The sequence below is a fragment of the Theropithecus gelada genome, chromosome 12 (assembly GCF_003255815.1).
Source record: "Theropithecus gelada isolate Dixy chromosome 12, Tgel_1.0, whole genome shotgun sequence".
In the NCBI taxonomy this organism is placed as follows: Eukaryota; Metazoa; Chordata; class Mammalia; order Primates; family Cercopithecidae; genus Theropithecus; species Theropithecus gelada.
Window position 1 is genome coordinate 11421220 of NC_037680.1, and position 22027 is coordinate 11443246.

Below are 22027 nucleotides of genomic sequence, written 5' to 3' on the forward strand. Positions count from 1 at the left end.
ATTAGAATATAGCCTCTGATTGTACTGGTGTGCCATTAAATACCAGCCCCAACTGGATTACGTGTATATCAGTAATATTTTAAGGGATAAAGAGAAAAAATGTGGCTATTATCAAGCTATTTAAAGGAGCTAGGTAATAAAATAATTATAATTTACTTTTACGGTTGGTTCTTCCCTTTATTTTGGAGACAGACTCTTGTTCTGTTGCCCAGGCTGGACTGCAGTGGCATGATCTCGGCCCACTGCAACCTCTACCTCCTGGGTTCAAGTGATTTCTGGCTAATTTTTGTACTTTTAGTAGAGACGGGGTTTCACCACGTTGGCCAAGCAGGTCTTGAACTCCTGACCTCAAGTGATCCGCCTGCCTCGGCCTCCCAAAGTGCTAGGATTACAGGCATGAGCCACATCACCTGGCCTCAAATAGTTTTTTTATGGCGATATGAAAACAGACAAATAACAATGACCCGGGCTGCCAAACAGAGGGTGAATTTTCTAAGGATTAGTAGCAAGGAAGACAACGGGAAGGAAAAGGCAAAAAGATGAAAAAGGGGGAAAAAACCCACAACTACTTGAGACTAGGTAATTTATACAGAAAAGACATTTAGTTGATTCACAGTTCCACAGGCTGTACAGGAAGCAAGGGTGGGGAGGCCTCAGGAAACTTACGATCATGGAGGAAGACAAAGCAGGCACATCTTACATGGCCAGAGAAGAAGGATGCGAGCAAAGGTGGAGGAGCTACACACTTTTCAACCACCAGATCTCGTGAGAGTTCACTCACTGTCACAAGAACAGCAAGGGGGAAATTCACCTTCATGATCCGGTCACCTCCCATTGGTCCCCTCCTCCAATCCTGGGGATTATAATTCCACATGAGATTTGGGCAGGGACACAAATCCAAACCATATAAGCTCCATTCTGAATTCAAGTGTATGTTGGTCTTGCCAAAATTATCAAAACCTTCTCCGTAAATACCACTTTCAGCCTTGTAGGTTAAGCCCTGATTGTTTGTAAAAGTAACTTGATCTACATGTCTACAATTGTTCTCTAATTTACTTTATCCAAGTGAAAACACACACACACACACACACACAGTATTTTAGGCCTTGATTTTCATCATGAAATTTTAAAAATCTAACATTGTCTATTGTACCATAGTTAAAACCTCGAAGGAAAAAATGCATTTTGTATTTCTTCTTTTTGGAGAGGCCCAAACATCCCTCCCCAGGGTTGGAGAGTGGAGGTAGGATACTGGAACTCCCTCTCAGGCCTCTGAATATGGAAAAATTAGGAAGAATGGGATGGGGTTGGGGGGCGGAGGTAGTAAGCAAACAAATGACTTCTTTTTAATCCAGAGTTACCCATTTGGAGAGAGATACAGTTCTTTTTTAAAAAATAAGTCATAAGTATGCTCATGCCCTAACAAGTTAGTGAATTTTTCCATTAAAATTAAAATTAAATAGAAGGCCACGGTAAATTACCCATTTCATTTCTCCTTCCAGATTAAAAAAAAAAAAAAAAAGAGGTACTTTGTCACTTCTTACTGTGAGTGCAATTCAACCTTAATACATGCGTTTATGTCAAGGGGGCCATTTACACTGTTGCCTGCTGGAGTTTTTCTTCTTTCAACTTAGTAGGGAATATTTGTGATCTTTATTACCCCAAATAAATCTACAAAATGCCTTTTGCTTGAGGCCTTTTATTTTAATTTCAGATAAATAAATCACATTAGGTTCCTGGCTGTCATATTACGATAAGCATGGATCGAAAAATAACAAAAGTGTGTTTTAAGCTAAAGGTCTTTAGATTAAATAGTGGTAAATTTCTCTGGGTGACCCCCAAATCATATTGATGTTGGGATATTTTTTGGTACTTTTGGAGTGTTTCTTGAAGAATATAAACCTGTTTAAACTAGAAGTGGAGTTTTTAAATCATGTATGGGCCTACTTGTACAGTATTATTCAAATCCAAGCTTCCTGCGGTGGCAGTAAATCTATCTTTTAAATAGGGATATTTCCCCGGTTACATTAGGGATCAATTTTATAACTTTGTTGGTTAATAGTGACTCCGTCTATACAGTAGTTTATTTATTAACTATAAAGATCCTAGTCCTGAATTTCTCATCGTCCTCTGTACCGTTAGAGCTTAAACTCTTAAAGGCAATTCAAATTCAATGTATTCCATTACTGACTCTTCTTCAGCCCTCACTCCAATTCTTCTCCTAATCAAGCCTTGGTTCATAATGCCACCTCCTCTGGGAAGCCTTCTTTGGACTTCTGAAGGACAGTCTCCTAAAATATATTTTATAGAACCCCCTTCATCCCTCAAAGCCCCAGTGGAATAATCTTGATCAATGTGAAATATTTCTTGCAAACAATGTTCAGAGTGAAGAGGAAGGGATAAACTCCCAAGGTTAGGACCTAAATATATGTTCTCTGATGGATTAAAGAACAGTGGGCAGATTTGATAAGAAACAGGAAATCATGGATAGAAAGTGAGTACAGAGTTTTACCCTGACCCTTTTTGTGTCTCCTTGCCCCAGAAAACCTGGGTTCAAATTCTAGACACCCCCTAATTAGACACATGCATATCCCATACAGGTCACCTAAGGAAACTACAATGAGGATCGATCCTAAGGGGCAAGGTCAGATCTTCTGGGTGATCTGGTTCAGTCAAACCAGATGTCTTTCTGGACTTAGTTCTACTAAACCCTGTTGTTGGAAAAATGGTTCTTGGAAGACAGTGATGTTATTTCATCAGGGGCTTCATGGTTATGAGAAAAAGCCTAAACACTCCCTTGCTTCTCTAAAGTAGGACCAGCAGTCTATAATAAGTATCCTTTGGTGGACAGCTTATCCCATAGCTCTCCCTACCACTGTTCAGGAATAACATAACCATTGAAGCATGTAGCAATACCCAATTTCGAGAGCCCTGGTTTCATCTCCCTTGTGCTGGACAGAGGGCATAGCTGAGAGGCCAGACTCTTATCTTGGCAGGGGTCTGGGACTGTCTGCATCTCTGAAACAACTCCTGGTGGGTAATTGGGGAGTGACATTGATGGGTTTCCAGGGTGGCTCTGGGGTCTGCATTTCGCTGAGAATACAGCTATGATTTAGAAATTCATCCCAAGGGTTGAGAACAGGGAAAGATAATGTGAGACTCGCTAGCCCTGGTCTCCTTTGACCTCAGCAGGGTGAATCAGGGATGCAGAACAGTAGACCCTGTGCTGTTATTGAGTTGGCATAGCGTGATGTTTTGCTTTCAGAGCTTTTATTGCTATTACAGCACACTGAGCTCTCTCTTTGTTTGCTACACATTCTCTCCCCAAGAGACAGCCTCTTTTTCTCTTGAGAGATTTAAAAAACAAATCATAGTTCTTATTTTATTCAGTGTCCACCATTAAGAATTCATGCAGAGCAGTTTTACTTGTTACCAATTAAGAGCTCCCAGTGGAGGTCTATGATTACAGTGAAGGCAACCTGTTTAATACTTGGCGTCTCCTTAGTCTACATAAATTAACCCCATGAGGGTAGAGGCATGCTAATTCTTAAGATGCCTGGATGATAGGATGCTAAGATCCAGGATACACAGAAGGTACATCTTCAAGAGGCTCTGGGCCTGACTCTGCTCAGAAAGCATGTCTGCTTTTGCTTCTTACCTGTATTTTACAACTACAAGATAATTTCTAGATAACATTTTAGCAAAGAATATTTCTTTCTCAAGGATAGAATAATGGCATGTGGCCTCCCAGCAAGCAATTTCTCTCTCTCAATTTAGAGCTGGAGGAAACTTTAGAGGCACCAGAGCCATTAACCTCTAGCTAAAAATGTATAGATATATCAAAATTATGGGGAACATGAATGAGTATTTTGAGCATGGATCATTTTATTTCGATGTTCATTCTACTTAGTTAAGACATATTTGAATCATAAGGAGAATGAAAGCAAAGTTTTTACCCAATGTTTTTCTATTTCTTTTCTTAGAATAAGAATCACATGCAAGCCAGAAAGGAAAGGTAAAATTCCATTTAAAACATTTTGGATATATAAAAGTAATTATCTTTTTTTGCTAGAAGGGATGAGCCTTACAGGATCTTCTTCTAATCAGGGACCTATACATGCTTTAAAATTTAGTCTTTTATTCCCCCCGGTGATGTAGGAAACCATTAGTTTCCCCGCCTTGGGAAGCAGGAGTTAAGTCCTTTACTTGGGCAAACAGTTTGTAATCAGTAGTTTAGATTCTTGGAAGTTTGTACTGAAGCTTTGACTTCCCCTCAGGAAATGAGTGAGGAACTTGGCATTGAGGTTTCTACAGGCTGACTTTCCCCTTTTACCAACAACCCAGACTCCTCACACTGTTAGATGCCCTTAAGTCACCCAGCCCAGTACCAGTGAAGCAGGTGGTACAAGTCATATGTATTCTATATTTGCATAGCAGTTAGATAGATCACCACTTCCCTCGATATGTTCCTTGCAACCTTGGAGTAGATGCTCTAAGAAAGATAGGATTCAGAGTTTTATTTTTAAAGTAAAAATGATATTTTTATCATTTTTGCATATATGCAGCACCTGTTAGCAGGATTAATAGCTCTGAGAAGTTCTACAATTAAAACAAAATGTTTAAGACTTGGTTTTATCTAAAATTTTTAAAATTTATTTGACCATGCAGTACCTTCATTTTTCTTAAAATATCTATGACATAGTGATGTGGAATATTGGTGTTCCTTGGAATATACTCAGGAAAATACTTGCATAGATTATTTAGATCACTGATGCTCAACTGGGAGAGGGGATGATTTTGTCCCTTAGGGAACCCTTGAAATATGCCCAGAGACATTTTTGTTGTCACAACTGAGGGGTACTATGGGCAGGTGGTGTAAAAGCCAGGGATCATCCTAAACATCCTCCCCTACGATGAAGAATTGTCTGTCCCCAAATGTCGACAGTGCCTTGGTTGAGAAACCCTAGTGCAGATATAGCTTGTTCAAATGAGGCTTAGGTGATCTGGAATCTGTGGTTGGTAGCTGGCACTCTGCATTCAGTAGATTTTGTCATTTGATTTTGACCATGCAGACCTACTTACTCATTCTTCATTACCGTAAGACTTTTGATAAAACTCTCACCAGTTTGACTTATGAACATTTGAAATAAAACAAAGATGATAACAGTCCTTTCCTGAAACAGACCCCTCCTTGCCTGGGGACCAGACCAACTGCCTTTATAAAACTAACAAATTAACTACAAGATTAGAAATTATGGCTCAGGAGTCATGCAGCCAGAGGCCACAAGATTCTCACCTCCCCAGTTGCTCCTATGGGTAACATCATTATGGCAAAACCAAAGATTGGTATTTGAGGTGTCTTTCAGATCCTGCATTCTCATGGATCAACAGGTACCACCCAGAGCGGTGAACTGGCTCCTCAGGTCTTGCAGCCCCCACCCCGGAACTGACTCAGCGCAAGAAGACAGCTTCGACTCCCTATGATTTCATCCCAACACAACCAATCAGCACTCCCCATTCTCTAATATCCCTACCCCCACCATCAAACTATCTTCTAAAACCTCTGGCCTCTGAATCTTGGAGGAGGCTGATTTGGGTAGTAGTAAAACTCCAGTCTCCCATTAACACAAAAAGAAAGAATATCTGAAGTGAATACTTGGAAATTGTCTTCTTGAGCTACTGGCAAATTGTTAGATTGTTACATTAGTCATTTATCCTCATGTTCTTCGAAGTTTTCTATGATATATGTATTATGTAGCTGTATCATTGCATAATATTTAAGTGTTATTAAAAACATGTTTTATAAATGCAATATAATACTCTAGACACCGTTTCATAATCTCAGTGCTGAGTAATCTTAAATACTAGCTATATTAATACCTTCTTTTCACAGATAAGAAAACTCCATTTCGGAGTTCTTATCCAGCAGCCAGTTTTTGCAGGCCAGACAAGAGTCCAAGTCCCCAAAACCTCCAGTCCAGTTTTCTTCCTATTGTATAGTAGTATGCTGCTCTCACTTTTTTATACATAATTTTACATTTGTGGCTTGAAAGTAATTTCAATGCCATAAGCATTCATAAATTCAATTCGTATTTTCCAACTGTCTGTTTATTCTAAACTCTTAATATGAGGCCACAAATGGATAAAGATTTTTTATCACATATTAGGAAAGACATTTCAGCACTCTTTTCTTACGTTTCTTGTCAGTCACAAATATATTTAGGCAAATCAGAAATAGTAAAAACTGACATAAAAAAAATCCTTTTTCTCCACATATTAACTTTTCACATTAGAACAAATAAAGGTACAGGAAATTATGGTTGTGTTTCAACCTGAACTAGTATACAGGTTGTCGCAGTGTGTGTGTGTGTGTTTTAAATCAAGCAGGGAGAAACACAGCAGATTAAACTCACCCCAACTGATACTCAAGTCTTAGACTAAGTTCTAGATTCTGACTCCATTCTCTTCTTTAGATGAATTCTGCGTTTTCCTCTTTAGGAAGGATTTGTTGCTATCAAGACAATTGAGTTATAGGACTGCTCCCTGCTAGACAGTTACTTATGAACTCCACAAATTCCTTTGCAACTTGAAAACCCAGAGATAGATTATAGGTCTATTTCAGTAGAATATTAGACAAGACCCCAAAATAACCAGTTATCTCAAAAGTGTTATTGCAACATATTTTTTTTTGTCACAGCAGATGGTTATGCTATAAGAACCAACTAAAGTTGGTGAAAGGCTAGCAGCCCCCTCCATGAAGAAAAGGAAACGTTTTAATCTTTGCACCGAATCCTATATTATTTATGCAAGTCTTATCATTCACCAAGTGGCAACAAGAGTATGCTCTGTTTCAACCATGCTTTTGATCAGTCCTCAAAGGTGGTAGCCATAAATTAATCCTGACCACTATTATTATTGGAAGATCTAGATATTCAGAACTTGACTCTAAGTTGTAAGTTAGCTCCAGTATAAATGGAAGGCCATCAGTTAACATTAGCAGCAATGACAAATAGCCCACTACTCCATGACAGTGGTAGCAGCCACAAATCAAAGGCATATAAAATCAGAGGAGGAGCCTATACTGATTTATGGGAGCATTTGTTTAACTTCAGGCAATCTGGTTGTGCTTGTGAACATGACGTGCTATTCCCATGATCCTCTGTATATCATAGATTCTATTCTAACTTATGAATAAGCATTTGAAAATTTAATCATAACCAGAAAGGATTTCCTACACTGTTCACTGTCACTCACATATTGTTCTCTAAAAACAATTTGGCTACAGTTGTTGTTATGATATTGTAATAACCATCATAAAGCCTGTCACTTTAAGTCAGTGAAGTCAGGATCTGTTGGCAAAAATATAATCAAAAGTAATTTCATGATTCAATAAATAGTATATAAATCTGCTATTATTGGGGTTCATTTTCTTTCAATACCACCCATTTCCATCTTTTCACTGGAATTATTCTGACTATCCAAGTGTCATTATTACCTTCTATTGTTATTTAAATGGAGCATTTTTATTAGATCCTCTGACACTATATATAAGGCTTTGCTTCCTCAGCAGTAATAATTCCATTTCTGAAGGAAAATGGAAGTAACTATACACAAAATTCTAAGCTCTCACTTTATGTTAACTCCATGCCTGAAATAGAATTTTAATTTAATCATATCTGAGAAGACCTAGGTTTTTATTAGCTACCTCAAGAAAGTAAGAAAAATAGCCCTTTCCATGCAGGTTATTTTGGTTCAAAGAGCCCATGAAACCATTATTCATCTATAATAATGCATGTAAGATACACTTACTAACCAAATTAAACTCTAAATTTCTTTCATCAGATGGCATTCATTATTTTTTTGTAAATTTTTCTGTAGGAAGATGGGAAAAATAAAATATTCTATATAAATAGTTGAAATAAAACATTATATCGGTTATACAGTTTTAAAAATATACTTTCCAAGAGATCTATAGAAGATATAATTAAAAGGACACAACCATACATACATTGTTGTTGATTTAATTAATACATTGGTTCGCAAAAGAAAACTATCAGAATCAGGGTGTAGTCCTCAAAAACAAATCTAGCAAATATTGCATCAATTACATAAAATTAACTGGTGTGTCCATTAGTGTCAAACAGACTTCATTGAATTTTTGTTGTATCCTACCAGCAGTTTTTCTATGTATAGAAATAGAATATTCTCTGTTACTATAATCAGAGGTCTGTCTTCCAGTAGAAAAACGAATGTAAGAATATAACATATTAAACTATATAGTACTTTACCCAAGACCTAGACCTCCTGAAAGAAGATACATTTCGAGGCTATTAGAATTTTTACAATGGTGCAACAAGAAGAGGCAACCTGGCCTGGCAAGGAGCCCCATGGTGATGGATTTGGATGAGGTCTAGCAAGAAAACAAGAGAGTTAGTAAATATTTACCTGCCATCTCTGTGTACAGAGAGAGCACTCTCCCCATGCTGCAAGGAGATGAAAAGAAATAAAGGGACTGGGCCCGGTGGCTCACACTTGTAATCTCAGCACTTTGGGAGGCTGAGGCGGGTGGATCACCTGAGGTCAAGAGTTCGAGACCAGCCTGGCCAACATGGTGAAATGCCATCTCTACTAAAAATATAAGAAAAATTAGCTGGGCATGGTGGTGGGCACCTGTAATCCCAGCTACATGGGAGACTGAGGTAGGAGGACTGTTTAAACCCAGGAGGTGGAGGCTGTGGTAAGCCAAGATCCTGCCATTGCACTCCAGCCTGGGCAACAAGAGCAAAACTCTGTCTCAATAATTAATTAATTAAGTAATTAATTAATGACTTTAGGGGCTTACTGAGGGTTGGTGAGACAAATGTACTTAATAAAACAATTTTGGTACAATGTGAGGCATCATATATTTAAGTACCAGCATACTTATTTCAAAAAGTAAGTAAGAGCTATAGGAACTTCCAAAAGGAAATTTAAGTTCTATAGCAGTACTATAGAACAAGTACTGTTTGTATACAAGCCTACAAGAGACATAATGGCACATGTTCTAAAAAGCTAAATAATAATATTACAACCATCTTTGCCAATCTCAATTCCTAAGAGGCCCCAGGGAGTGAATAACTTGGCAATATGACTTCTGTGATATTAATCCACCATTTCTAATACGCATGCAGATACCTTCTCAGACATTTTCCTTACCTAGTGTCAGAACCCTCTATGTAGAATAAAAACTAAATATTGGGTAGCTGTACAACAGCATTATTAAAATATTCCCCTTTAATGTGAAGAGAAGCTGGACTTTGAAGCGGCAATGTTCTACTTTTTAACTAGAGAAAAACTTAAGTAAATCTTGAAGTAAGCAAGGATCAAAGAATTTGGGTTCTAGCTTCCACATTACAGCTTTGCCATTCCAGGACGACAGTTTCTTAGAATCTAACAGTTTTTAGCGAGACAAGAACTTGACATATATTCTGTAGTCTAACTGAAACATTTTAGATCAACAAAGCTCTAAAGGATGCTGCATGAACAAACAAATAAGAACATGAATTAAACTCACCTCCAGAGACTCCTGTGTTGCTCTTCGAGTTGACTCAGCAGATGCTCAATGTATTTATTGGAGTCCATGTATTCCTGTACAAGCAGACAAAGACGGATGAAAGCTCGCTACCACAGTCCCCACCATCCTGAGACTCTGTCCTTATCTCTACAAGGAGTATTTTCGAAAGATTATCCCTAGCTCCCTTCCGGTTCTAGGATTCTCTGCTTCTGTGACTTACAATCATATGTAAATACTATTTTTCTCATATCCATGATAGTTTTGTAAACAAATCACAGAAGAGAACGGTCGTTACACTGAGTCAGCATTACGATCCTCTTACTCACAGAAAAAAAGGCCTAAATTTCATAGTCATCTAAACTGGGGTCTGTGTTCTACTGTATAAAAATGTTTCTGCCCATCATAGAAAAAAAAAGTAGACAAAACAGTTCTTGATTTTACTGGTCTTATGACAGTCATGTTCCAGCAAAAGTAATGTTTTTAAACTGTATAGAATATTTTATATAAATGTAATATATACCCATATTCACTGGGTACTTGTATACACTAATGGACATGTCCATTTTTCTTCAGCTCCATATATACACACAAAACAGTAGATGTGATTTTTTTTTAATTCTTAAACATAAATCTTTGGCTTCTAAAAAGACATGAAAAGTATGGTGTGTTCTGCTCTATAGACATGTATATGTAAATTTATTTCTCTCAATCAAACTATGTTCCTGAAACGTATCTGAAAAAAAAGAATAAAGAATTCATGTGTCATGTGAGAAGTAAGCAGAAAAATCCATAGATTATTACAATGGATTTAATTTGTGATTTCTGCATACGAGGCTCGTATGCACTGGTGTTTCCTTTGCTAACCTGGAGAAAATACGACCTATACAAATCATTTTATATTGCTTTGCTCTGAATCTGGTATTTTGTTCCCTTTCTGTTTTGAAGGCTACCCTGCAGTCCTCTGCTTCTACATTATAGCAGCCTTCGATGGAATAGTATGCAATGATTTCGATGTTAAGGCGCCCATGAAAGCTACTGTTCCATTTCTACAGATTTGAAATAAACTGGGAACTTTGATTAACAGTGATATTTTCCTTTCAGAAATGTAGGTTTCTTATGAAACGCTATACATGATGTCCTGCTCTTATAGAAATATTCACCACAATAAGGTGAGGGGCTGGGAGAAAGATGGGCGTTGACCCCATATAATGGAAAGGGACCAGTCCTGATTTCTTTTGATCCTGGATCTACCCATGTGGCCTTGAAAAGCCTTTTTACCTTTCCAAAATGTTCCCTAGACTAGAGGGTATACTAAGTTCTTGTCTAGTTAAATCTGTTAGGATTCTAAGATACTGTAATTCTGTTATAGATAATTAGCTAAGAAGTTTTATGCTTATTGAATAAACAATTATTTTCAGGTGACTACTGAATAGTTATTTAAACAAGACCACTGGGATTGTTAAAAACAAAGCAGAAATCTGTGCTACTGCAGGAAGGTGCAGCATATGTGGTTATGCTTTTAAGTGTCCTGACCAAGGCTAAACCATGATTTAGAACACTTGACACTATCAAATACATGAATTCTCAAATATGTTCAGCCAAGAAAAACTAAATACATTGTTCCCAAGTAGAAATAAATGTACAGATCTTAAAGTTATTCATTTTTTCTTCATTTAACAACTATTTTTAAACATCTGTTAGATGCCAAGAGCTGTTCTAAGTGCTGCAGATATGGTAATCACCAAGAGGGGGAAAGCCACTGACCTCAAGGAGCTTACAGTCTGTCAAAGGGGCATATTAAATACATGAACAGACTGGTTTCATATTGGCTACATGCTATGAAGTAAACAGGTAATAGGAAAGACTTTGGGAGGAGCAGCTATGTCACGTGAGGGCTCCGGAAGAAGACTCCGACCAAGTGATATTTGAGCTAAGACTTGGAAGAGAAGGAAACCATATAGAGAAAAGGGAGCCAGACACTGCAGGCAGCAAAAACACCATATGCAAAGGTCCTGAAATGTGCTGTTGGAGGAACAGAAGGAAGCCAGTGGGTGCTGGGAGCAGGGACTCAGGGATACTGGGTCTCAAATGAAGTTGGAGAGGTAGGCAGGACCAAATCAGGTGCAAGCCTTAGAAAGCAGCTTGGACTTGTCATTTTGTTCATTCTGATTATCTCAAGTCAGAGGTTGAAGCAGAAAGGTGTAGTGATGACAAATAAGACTTCAGTATCAAAGAGACTTAGGTTCAAATCCTGGTTTTGATACTTACTAGCTATGTTCCTTGGTCACATTATTAAATCTGTCTAAGCCTTAGTTTCTTCATCTTTGTCAGAGGCATAAATAATGCTTAATTTATGGAGGCATTGTAAGTATTAAACAAGAAGTTTAAGTACATACATCCATCATGGCTGCCAAATAGCAAGCATGGCCTTTTTCAGAGTATTATATACCTCTTTTCAAAAGGAAGATCACTTTACAAGGTGAAGCCATTTTTCATTTTCCCTTCTCTTGCCAAACTTCAAGACTTTTAAGTGTACAGTTCTTAGGTTATACACACTAAATATTAGAATAGGCAGTTAGGCAGAGATTGATAATACTGATCTCTAATCATTGAATGTAGTTGTCACTGGCTTGTGATTTTAAAGTTATTTCAAATAAAAATACTAGCTGCTTCCATTTAAACTAGCTTTATCCTATTTTCCATATAAATAACTATGATGACAAATCTTAAACCACTTAAAAATGGGAAACTAAGATTATCGATTCTTTATCCCTCTTTTCAGCTATATTTTTTCTATGGCACTCTTACTTCCAACATTCAATATATTTTACTTATGTATTAAGGTATTGCCTCAATATAAGGCTAACACAAATGGATTGGGAAAAGAGACATGCATCTTACATATATTTTTTGTCAAGTGAAATTGTTTTTGCTCAACCTGAAAGAACTTAGGAAGTACCTTCATACCTGTATCATTTCTGGACCCTGAACTGGAAAAGTTCGTTACCTAATGTGAAAACACTATCACAAGATTATAAACTAGAATTACTCCTAGGGGAAATTCTGTGGATCCCTTTGGAGATTAACTCCAAGAAAACAATGGAGGGTGGTAGCACTGGGGCTGGCAGTAGTTAAGAGAAAACTATGGTCACCATAAGTCAAATGCTGTAGGCATAGTGGCTGCAACAGCTTTGGGAGCAAGTACACGGAGGAGGTTATTGTACAGAGACTCCAGTATCCCAGCATGCCTGCAAAGGCAGAAAGAAAAGGTCCAGACAGATTTTTTTTCAGAGTAAACTGAAAAAATGCACCATGGAACCCATGTACAAGTACTGTAGGACAAGAGAGAGAACATGATCCTTAATCATAAAAGAGGGTGTGACTCTGAAAATTACTTACATAAGAAAGATATGAAAGCATTTTAGAAAGAGCCTTCACATGTTCACTAGTATCCAGAAAGATGTGGTCTCTCTGACACACGTGAAGGAAGATTTTTTTTTTAAATGTTGAGATGAAAAGACAGCAGAATTAGATTTTACAAGATAATAGGGTGAGCGGCCAAGATAATAAAATGACATAAAATAAAGACGGGGCTCAGTGAGCTAAGAATTTCAAGGCAACATAGACTGTACTCACCGAATGGAAACCTATTTATTGCTGTCCTGTGATTTTTATTATAAGGTGACTCTCCTGACCATGAAATGGTGCTTCAGAGACAACAGGCAACAGATTTTGGTGTATTGGCGCTGAATTGTTCATACAGGTGAAAGTCTATTTCTCAATATCTCATTTGGGAAACAATCAAATTCCCCAACCCAGGCCAGGTACTTACATATTCCTCTTCTCCTATTTCTACAGTATAAGTCAATTAGTATATGTATCATTCAGTTAGTGAAGAGTAAGCATGATGTAATCTAGGGAGAAAAAATAAACAACCATATCCACATCTTCCTTGATGTCAGTGTTCACTATTCCTAACACATTATCTATGAAAAATGTCTATTTCCCAAGCCTTGCTTTGTTCAGCATGCAACTTCCTACCTCATTCAGCACAAAGACATTATTAAACTATTGTTACTACTAACTTGATGAATATCCTATTCTACTGGTTTCTCTTAGAATTACAAAACCTACCTTAGATACAATAAATAGTAGAATTGACAATGAAAACATACATACAGTCCTGAGGAGGATAAACTTAACCTGTAACTAAATTAAGAAATAAAGGATAAGGATGAAAATGAATGCAGACATGATTGATAAACTGGCCAGAAAATATTGGTTTGCCAAATAATGAGAGCATTTGAGTACTTGATAAGATTTGAAATGCAAACAACAAACAAAGGGATAAAGAAATATTTCAGCACAGGGGAAAAAATAAGGACGTGATTATGCACATCGAAAGGATTCATCACTTTCCAGGTAGAGTTAATGGAAAACAATCCACACGTCTATTGGCACAAGAGTTGAATAAAAATAGTGAAGGCAAAAATGGGGGGCTTGTTCGAATGCTTATAGCTCAACAAGGAGCAAAACCACATTAGCTCCACAGCTTACAGCCACCCCAAATGCCCATTGAAATTAGTTTATAGACAAACCATAAATATTATTCCCAATTAAGTAGCTCCTATGTAACAAAGCAACAGAAAGACATTCTCAGGCATTCATGAATTCATAAAATACAGGACCTACATCTTTTAATGAAAAACTTAAAGATACACATGTGTATAACCAAAAGGTGTCTGTGTGCCAGATAAGTATATGTACACATGCATGTATAAGTATATATGCACATACGTAATACCTGAGCAAAGAATAACAAATAGGAATTCACAATATAAAAAGAGGCTTCAAAAGAGGTTAATCCAGTCAAACAGATGTTTAAAAAGGTAATTAAAAAATAACATAAAATCCCAGAAAGGAAAAGTAGAATATACATTATCTATTTTTGTGATGGGCAGAAGGAGGACAAGAGGGAAAGAAAGAGGGAACTATTGATAGAAGGGTGCATAAATCACTTTGAATACAGGGGAAGAAATTATTGTTCTATTTTTGACTTGATAATAAAAAATGCTTAAGTATAACAGTGTGTTTTTCCTGTGTAGGTACAATTGGGGAAAGCAATTTGGTGATACATGTGATTTTAAGACATCCGTGCCCTTTTGATCTAGAAACTCCCTGTCTAGAAATCAGCCTGAGGAAATAATCAGATTAAAGCAAATGATATTTATCGAAATATTATTTGTGACAATATGGAAAGACTGGGTATGTCTTATTTTCCAAAACTATAGGAATAATTAAAATAAAGCATGCTTTTTTCATTCAAAGAAATACAATTCTTAAACTTGGTAAAGAATATGTAATAAACTAGAAAACAGTGTAATGCTAAGTGAAAGCAGGATAAAAAACTACATAATCCCTCTCATCACAATTTAGAAAATGTATATGAAAGATTAATATCCTACAGTAAATGGTAATATTATGGGCTAATTTAATTTTCTTCTGTATATTTTTTCTTTGTCTGTAGTTTTAAAAAACTATATGCTCATTACAAAAATTTAAAGTAATGGATATTACATAGAAAAATACCGTCCCAGAAAATAATGTCCATGAAGATTTGATTATAAATTTTAGAAGGCTTGATCTGAAATGCCACAAGGAAACCATTTCCTTTATATTATTCTAAAGCTAGGCTCGTGTTTGAAACAATGAACCCCCCTTTCCACTTGCCCTCGTTAGTGGTCTGATAAAAGCATTTCACCAAAGTTAGGATTAAGGGGGCTGAAGGCGGGGGGTACCAAGTTACACCAAGTCATATTTTATGTTTTAAAAATTTCACAAAGGTACAGCATTAAAAAGACATCTGTTCCTTGGCTCAAACTTATGCAAATTAGAATCATTTTAGAGATATATTTCAGGAAGTTTGCCTTTCACTTCTTTTAATGCACATGTTTCAGGGCAATTAGTATGAAACATTTAAAGTGATTAGAGGTTTATAGATATACTGAACATTGCATGTCTTTGTAGCATAAGCCCATTTAATGCGAATCTCCTATTGTCTGAAGTAGGTCAGTTCTGAGAGAGGCCCATTATAAATGAATTCTAATGATGTGAGGATCTTAAGTATCATTCATCTTAAGTGGAGTTTAAAATAAAATCGTATATCAAAGCTTGCAGAGATCCAAAAATCCCTCCAAATAATCTTCGCATTATAATCAGCATAACTTATGGCAGAGCTTGTGAAATCCTGCCAGCAATTTTGTGACTAGTAACATAGAATCCCCAATTCACCTTTGGGCAAAGCAGCACCGGCGAGGCGGCCAGCTGTTCAAATCAACAGAACTGTCTGCAATTAGGAAATGACTAACTACCACAACAAAGTAATTTTTAAGGTTGGGGGGGCATCTCTTAATAAAAAGGTATATCTGCATGGTGAATGTAAAAAACTCAAATAAAATACCCACTTTGGGAATTATACAGACAAGGTAATAAATACAAAGGTGTCTCATAATTAACTGGCATCTGTACCAGTATAAATGCTTCCAAAGAGACTTTTTTAAATGTTAAATACCATGAGCAAATCAATTCAGGAGTCCCGGCTTGAACAGATCCATCCTCCTGTTGCCATCTTAGCATCAGCCGTCTTGAATTCCTCTTTCCCATTCCCTCCTCAAACAGCTGCAACCTTGCTTCTATCTAAGGCAGACCTTCTAGTGGAGCTTTCCCATTAGAGCCACTGATGGCCTCCACAAGGTGGAATCCCAGGATTTTGCTTGGTCCTTATCTTATGACCAGTACCCGCAGAACTTCACATTTTAAAATCATACTCTTCCTCCTTGGTATTCTCTGAAAGTGTCTCCCCGTATTCCATCACTCGGAGGTTCAGCATGGCCCACGCTGCTCAATCACCCTCTGGAGGTCCAATCCTGTGAGTATGGCTATTTCCCAAACAGGTCCCTTTGGATGTGCCACAGACTCTTTCAAGTATGTCATCCTTCATTTCTGTATCCTCCAGCACCTACCATAGCCCTTGGAACATCTCAAGCACTCAAGAGTGTGTTGAGTAAGTGAAAGAGTGAATTAATTGGCTGGATGTAACCAGGCTCATAAGAGAATCTGAGATTAGTCTATAAGTTGTCTCGGTCTTCCAAAACTTTTACTTGAAAAGGTTTTGATGATCATCAAAACATTAGGCAATCATGACAAGACAGCAGAAACAGTGTTTTTGTTTCGTTTTCCCTCTCCTCTCTCATGCACCACTCAATGTGATGCTTCTGACACCAGATGAATGGGAATCTTTCCCTATACATCAACCAAACAATTCTCCAGCAGACACCAACTAGGTGTCTTATAATTTAACTCAATTCTGACACCATCTACCTGGAGATAGCATCAGATCCCTCAAGGTAAGGGCTCAGTCCCACAAGACTGCTCCTGGCTTCAGACACCAATCACAAGTACCACAGTGGGCTGCCACCTATACTTCTGACCAGCCAGCTATAAATCAGGGTTCCCACCACAACCTCCTCATGCTTGATAAATTTGCTACAGCAGTTCACAGAACTCAAGGAGGCATTTTACTTAGGTTTACTCATTTATTGTAAGTGATACTGCAAATGATACAGATAAACAGCTAAATGGAAGAGCTGCATAGGACGAGGTATGGGAGAAGGGGTTCAGGACTTCCATGCTCTCTCCTGGCACACTGCCCTCCAGGAACTTCCATGAGTTCAGCTATCTGGAAGCCCCTTGAGCCCAGTCCTCTTGGGTTTTATGGAGGATGCATTATGTAGGAATGACTGATTACATCAGTGGCCATTGGTGGTCAACTCACCCAGAGCTTGGTAGGTAGGGCTGAAAGTTCCAACCCTTTAATCACATGGTTGGTTCCCCTGGCAACCAGCCCCCGTCCTGAGGCTATCCAGAAGCCCACAAAGAGTCTTCTAAATAGAGCAAAAGATGCTCCTATCACCCGGAAAATTCTAAGGGATTTAAGAGCTCTGTGTCAGACATTATCACTCAGAAAATAAGAAAGGTTTTAGGAACTCTGTGTCAGAAACCAGGAGCCAAAGACCAAATATTAGAACAAAAGGTTCTCCTAGTACCCTATCTACAAGGGTTTTAGGAGTTCTGTGCCAGAAACTGGGAAGCAGACACCAAATATATATACTTAATCCTAGCAGTTTTCTAAATTACTGTATATTCATAATTTTATTCTATTGGTACAAGCCAGAAATGACATTCCAAAGACAAGCTATTGATAATTTCGCAAAATCAGTATGTTTTTCTAATCTTGCAACTCTGAAGAAAATTTAGGTACATTGCTCATCTATGGCATGTAAATCATAGGAGCTGTCAAAAATTTCAACACAGTAAAATTCACAACCAAAATTTGCTTTCAAATGGAGAGATAACTGATAGCATGATGACTAGCAAACCGCATAGAGTGAAAACATCTCTTTATAACCTCTGTCATATATGAAAATTTCATCAATATGAATTAACAGTGACAGAATATATTCAGAGAGCACATGAGACCATTGAAAAGCCTCATGACCTGCTATTTGGTATCAAGGCAGTAGACTAATGCAGATCAGACTATGAGTACAGCTTAGCACATCTTCAGAGTAAAACATACTTCAATTTGTTGGATACTGCTTAACTGTTCCCTATTATATATTTTTCCCCTTTTAAAAAAAATCCCCCAACTCTCCCCAGTTCTAGCTGGACACACTGCTCCCAAGCTAGAAATTATGTTTCCCAGCCTCCTGTGCTGCTTGAGGTGAACATGTGCCTGAGTTCAAGCCAAAGAGAGGTAAGCAGAAATGGTTTATGCAATATCCAGGAAATCCCCAGCCTAAAGACAAGATACGGCCCATTGTGCACTCTTCCCCTGGCCAGAAACAGTGACGCCTTGGGCTCAGAGACAGTCCTACATGCAAAGGATAGCTAAAGTGATAGTTCTTAGAGCACCTATCCACTGACCCTAGTCTTTCTACCTCCCTTTGACCTAAATAAGATAGAAATAAATTCCTATTTATTTAAAACACTGTATTTTGGGCTTTCTTTGTTACTGTACACTTAGCCTATGTAACAAGCAATATAAATAATTGGTCAATTCTTTTGAAAGTTAACATGGCAAACAGTGAAATACAAAGCAGCAGTCATCTCTATATTACTTGATTGATTGATGTTGTTTGTAGATGTTATAGTTTTCCAAAGCACTTTGACAACCATTCTCATTTAAGCCTCACAACATCTTTGAGTCATGGTCACCATTTCAATTTAGAAAACTAATGCTCAGATTATGGTTAAGTAATTTGCTTAGGGTCAGACAATAACAGACTTTAAAAGTCTGTTTTTGCTCAGTTCAGCACATTTTTTCACTGCCCTAAAGAATGCCCTTCCCACAGCTAACTGCCCTCAGAGTGAATTTTATGTTGGTTAGCTGGAAACTAGCTACAGAATGACCCCCTCCACCACAGCCCTCTCCACCAATTTGTAGTGTGTGTTGGAGGGAATCTGGCTAGATGCAAAGCCATAAAACAAAATCAAGCAATGAGCTTTCAGATTCGTACTAATTGGGCATCTGTGTAAGTTTGGCTTTGGTTCCACTTTGATTTCCCTGTCCTAGTGCAATGAGGGTAAGGGCAGAAGTTAAGTTGTATTCTTCCATTCAGTACTCTGCTCTGTTAATAGTAATGACATAAATCTACACATAAGTTAAACAACTTTTAGTTATATTATATTTGAAAAAGATGCTCTTACTAATACTTATTCTTTCTTAGATAAAAAGAGTTATACTTAATTTTAAGCAAAATAGTAACTATTGTATTTCTCAGCAGCCTGTATCATTTTCTTAAATATTGTTCTTATAGCAGCTTGGGAGATAAAAACATATTGGTCAAATGAAGGAATTCATTTAGGTGGAAAAAATAAGTTCGCTTATTTATTTTTTTTTCTGAGGTAGAAATAAAAACTAATTCAATCTGTCCTCAAGTTCTGCAAGTCAGTAACATAGCATTTGTCAGCATGACAGTAGATCGTGTATAGTTTTAAAAAGCCACCATAAAAATACAAATGACATAGTTAGCAGAGTCTTCATTTCAACCTCTATTTTTCACTTGATGGAGAAACATCGGTAGAGCCTTATATGAGTGAAAAGTCTTGGGTCCCCAGCTACTCTACATGAAAGAATTTGGCCATGGAAAGTTCAAAAACTAATTTAAATCCCAGTATTACATCCACACACAGCAGGAATTGACCAATGATCCATTGCATCAGTACACTGTACTTTCATACATTTCCTTCTACCCAAATACTGGATCACGGAACGCCATTTCACTCACTACGGTATATCAGGACCCCCTGAGCCTATGATTATCAATACCATTCAAAATCTGGCCAGGTATGTTCTAATTTTCTCTCCCATCACTCCCCAAAGCTACCCTGGGAGTCCAGTGAAGCCAGGCTCCTTGCTTTTTCTGAACAGGCCAAGTTATGAATTCTTTGCAATCCCAGCACCTAGCACAAGACCTGCAAATAATAGGTGGCCAGGCATTTCTAGAAACCAGTGCACTGGAATTGGGTTAGGGCATCAAGTACGGAGAACACATTTGTTTGCTGCTACTTACGGCTCCCATCTGTTCATCGGAGTCACCTGGTGGGCTAGTTAAAACACAGATTACTGGGCCCTGACCCCAGAGTTTGATTCAGTGGGCATGCAATGGAGCCTGAAAATTTGCATCTATGAGAAGCTCCCAGGTCCATTCTAATGCTGCTGGTCTGGGGACCACTCTGCAAATCACTGGATTATGGTAACCAGGATTAGTTTACTGATTAGCCCGATTACCACCCACTGTCCTCTTAAAGAGATTAATAAGGCCAACGTAAATAATGCCAGATGCAATTATTCTACAAATATTTTCAAGAGCTAATTATGTTCAGGCACTCTTCAAGGTCTGGGCAATACAGCCATGTACAGTGCAGACAAGTCTCTGCCTGCATGAAGGTAACATTTTTGTGAAGGAGACAGACAAAATAAGCGGAGGTAAGTGGAAAAACAAAACAGAGAAGAGGAAAGGAAGGGCTGAAGTAGAGGGGTGGCGTTAACATAGACTGCTGGAGGAAGGCCACACTGAAGACATTTGAGCAAACACCTAAAGGAAGTGAGGGAACTAACCCAGGTGGCTACTCTGGGAGGCTCATTCTAGGCAGAGAAAACCAGCATAAAGGACTTTGGGGGCAGGAGTGTGTGCCGGCATGTTGCGGGAACAGCACAGAAGCCACTGTGGCTGGAGTGCAGAGATGGGGTGAGGGGAGGAGGGTGGTCATCACAGCTGCCTAAGCCCTTGTAGGAACTTTGCCTTTTGTTCTCAGTGACATAGGGAACAATTGCACTGGGATTTGATTCGAGGAGTCAAATGGTCTCACTTAAGTCTTGAAAGGATCCTTCAGGCTGCTGTTGACTGAAGGAGTAGCGGGCAGGGGCAGGAGCAAGGAGAAAGGAGACCAGCTGAGGCCACTGGAAGGAGATCATCGTCACTTTGACTAGGGCGGTCACCGGGAGAATCATGCTAAGTTGCTGGATTTAGAATCTGTTTTGAAGATGGAGGTAATAGAACTTCCTGATGGATTGAATGTGGGATATGAAATGAAATAAAAATCAAAATAATATTTGGTTTTGGGCCTGAGCTGTTGGATAATGTGCTATTTATTGACAGAGGGAAAACTAAGAAAGGGGTAAGTTTGTACAAGGGGTGTTGACTAAATTGTTCTCCTTTGGCAGTGAAGTTTGCTATGTCATTACATATGAAAGAGCAGATGTCAACCAGGTCGTTAGTGCTCCAGAATTTTGGATTCCAGTGTGTAAGGATATAAACACGGAGCCATGACATCGAATGAGATTACCTGAGGAAGGAACTACACTAAAGAAAAAAGGACCCACTACTTGGAGGTTGGGAGGAGAAAAAACAAAAAAAGTAAATGAAGGAGAGGCCAGTGAGGGAAGAATAGGAGAAGGTGTTCTAAGGAGAAGGTAGTGTTAAATACAATCAGTGATCAAGTAAGACAGGCCCGCAAATTGGCCAATATAGAGGTCATTAGCGGCCCGACAAAAACAGTTTCAGTGGCAGAGCCATTCCAAATACTTCACTTGGGGTAGAGGTTGGGGAAAGGTGAAGAATAAAGAAAATTTTATGCCAAGGGTAGGGAGAACAAGTAAGAACAAAGCTTTTCAAGAAAATATCATAAATATCATGTGATTTTTGAAGATCAGTCTTCAAGAGGCCATGGGGCTATGGAAGCCCTTGGGAAAAGGGTGCATTCCAGGTCCTATCCCAGAGATTCAGGTTCAGTAAGTCTGGGAATAAAATGGGACCCAGAGATCTAACTTTAACAAGAACTTGTAGGAAGATGTTGCCAGTTCTCCTTGGGGCACTTTTGGAGAATGGTCTCCCAAATAGAATTTCTGGT

At 38.2% G+C, this 22027-nt stretch overlaps 1 protein-coding gene across 3 annotated transcripts in view; it reads right to left on the reverse strand.

Moving 5' to 3' along the window:
* The window catches only part of NCKAP5 (NCK associated protein 5), an 835293-nt gene that overhangs the window by 618725 nt on the left and 194541 nt on the right, over window positions 1-22027 (reverse strand). For all 3 annotated transcript variants that reach the window (XM_025404545.1, XM_025404546.1, XM_025404544.1), the window contains exon 2: window positions 9554-9627. In XM_025404545.1, coding sequence (XP_025260330.1) covers window positions 9554-9627 — 74 coding nt within the window. The remainder of the gene's footprint in view (window positions 1-9553; window positions 9628-22027) is intronic.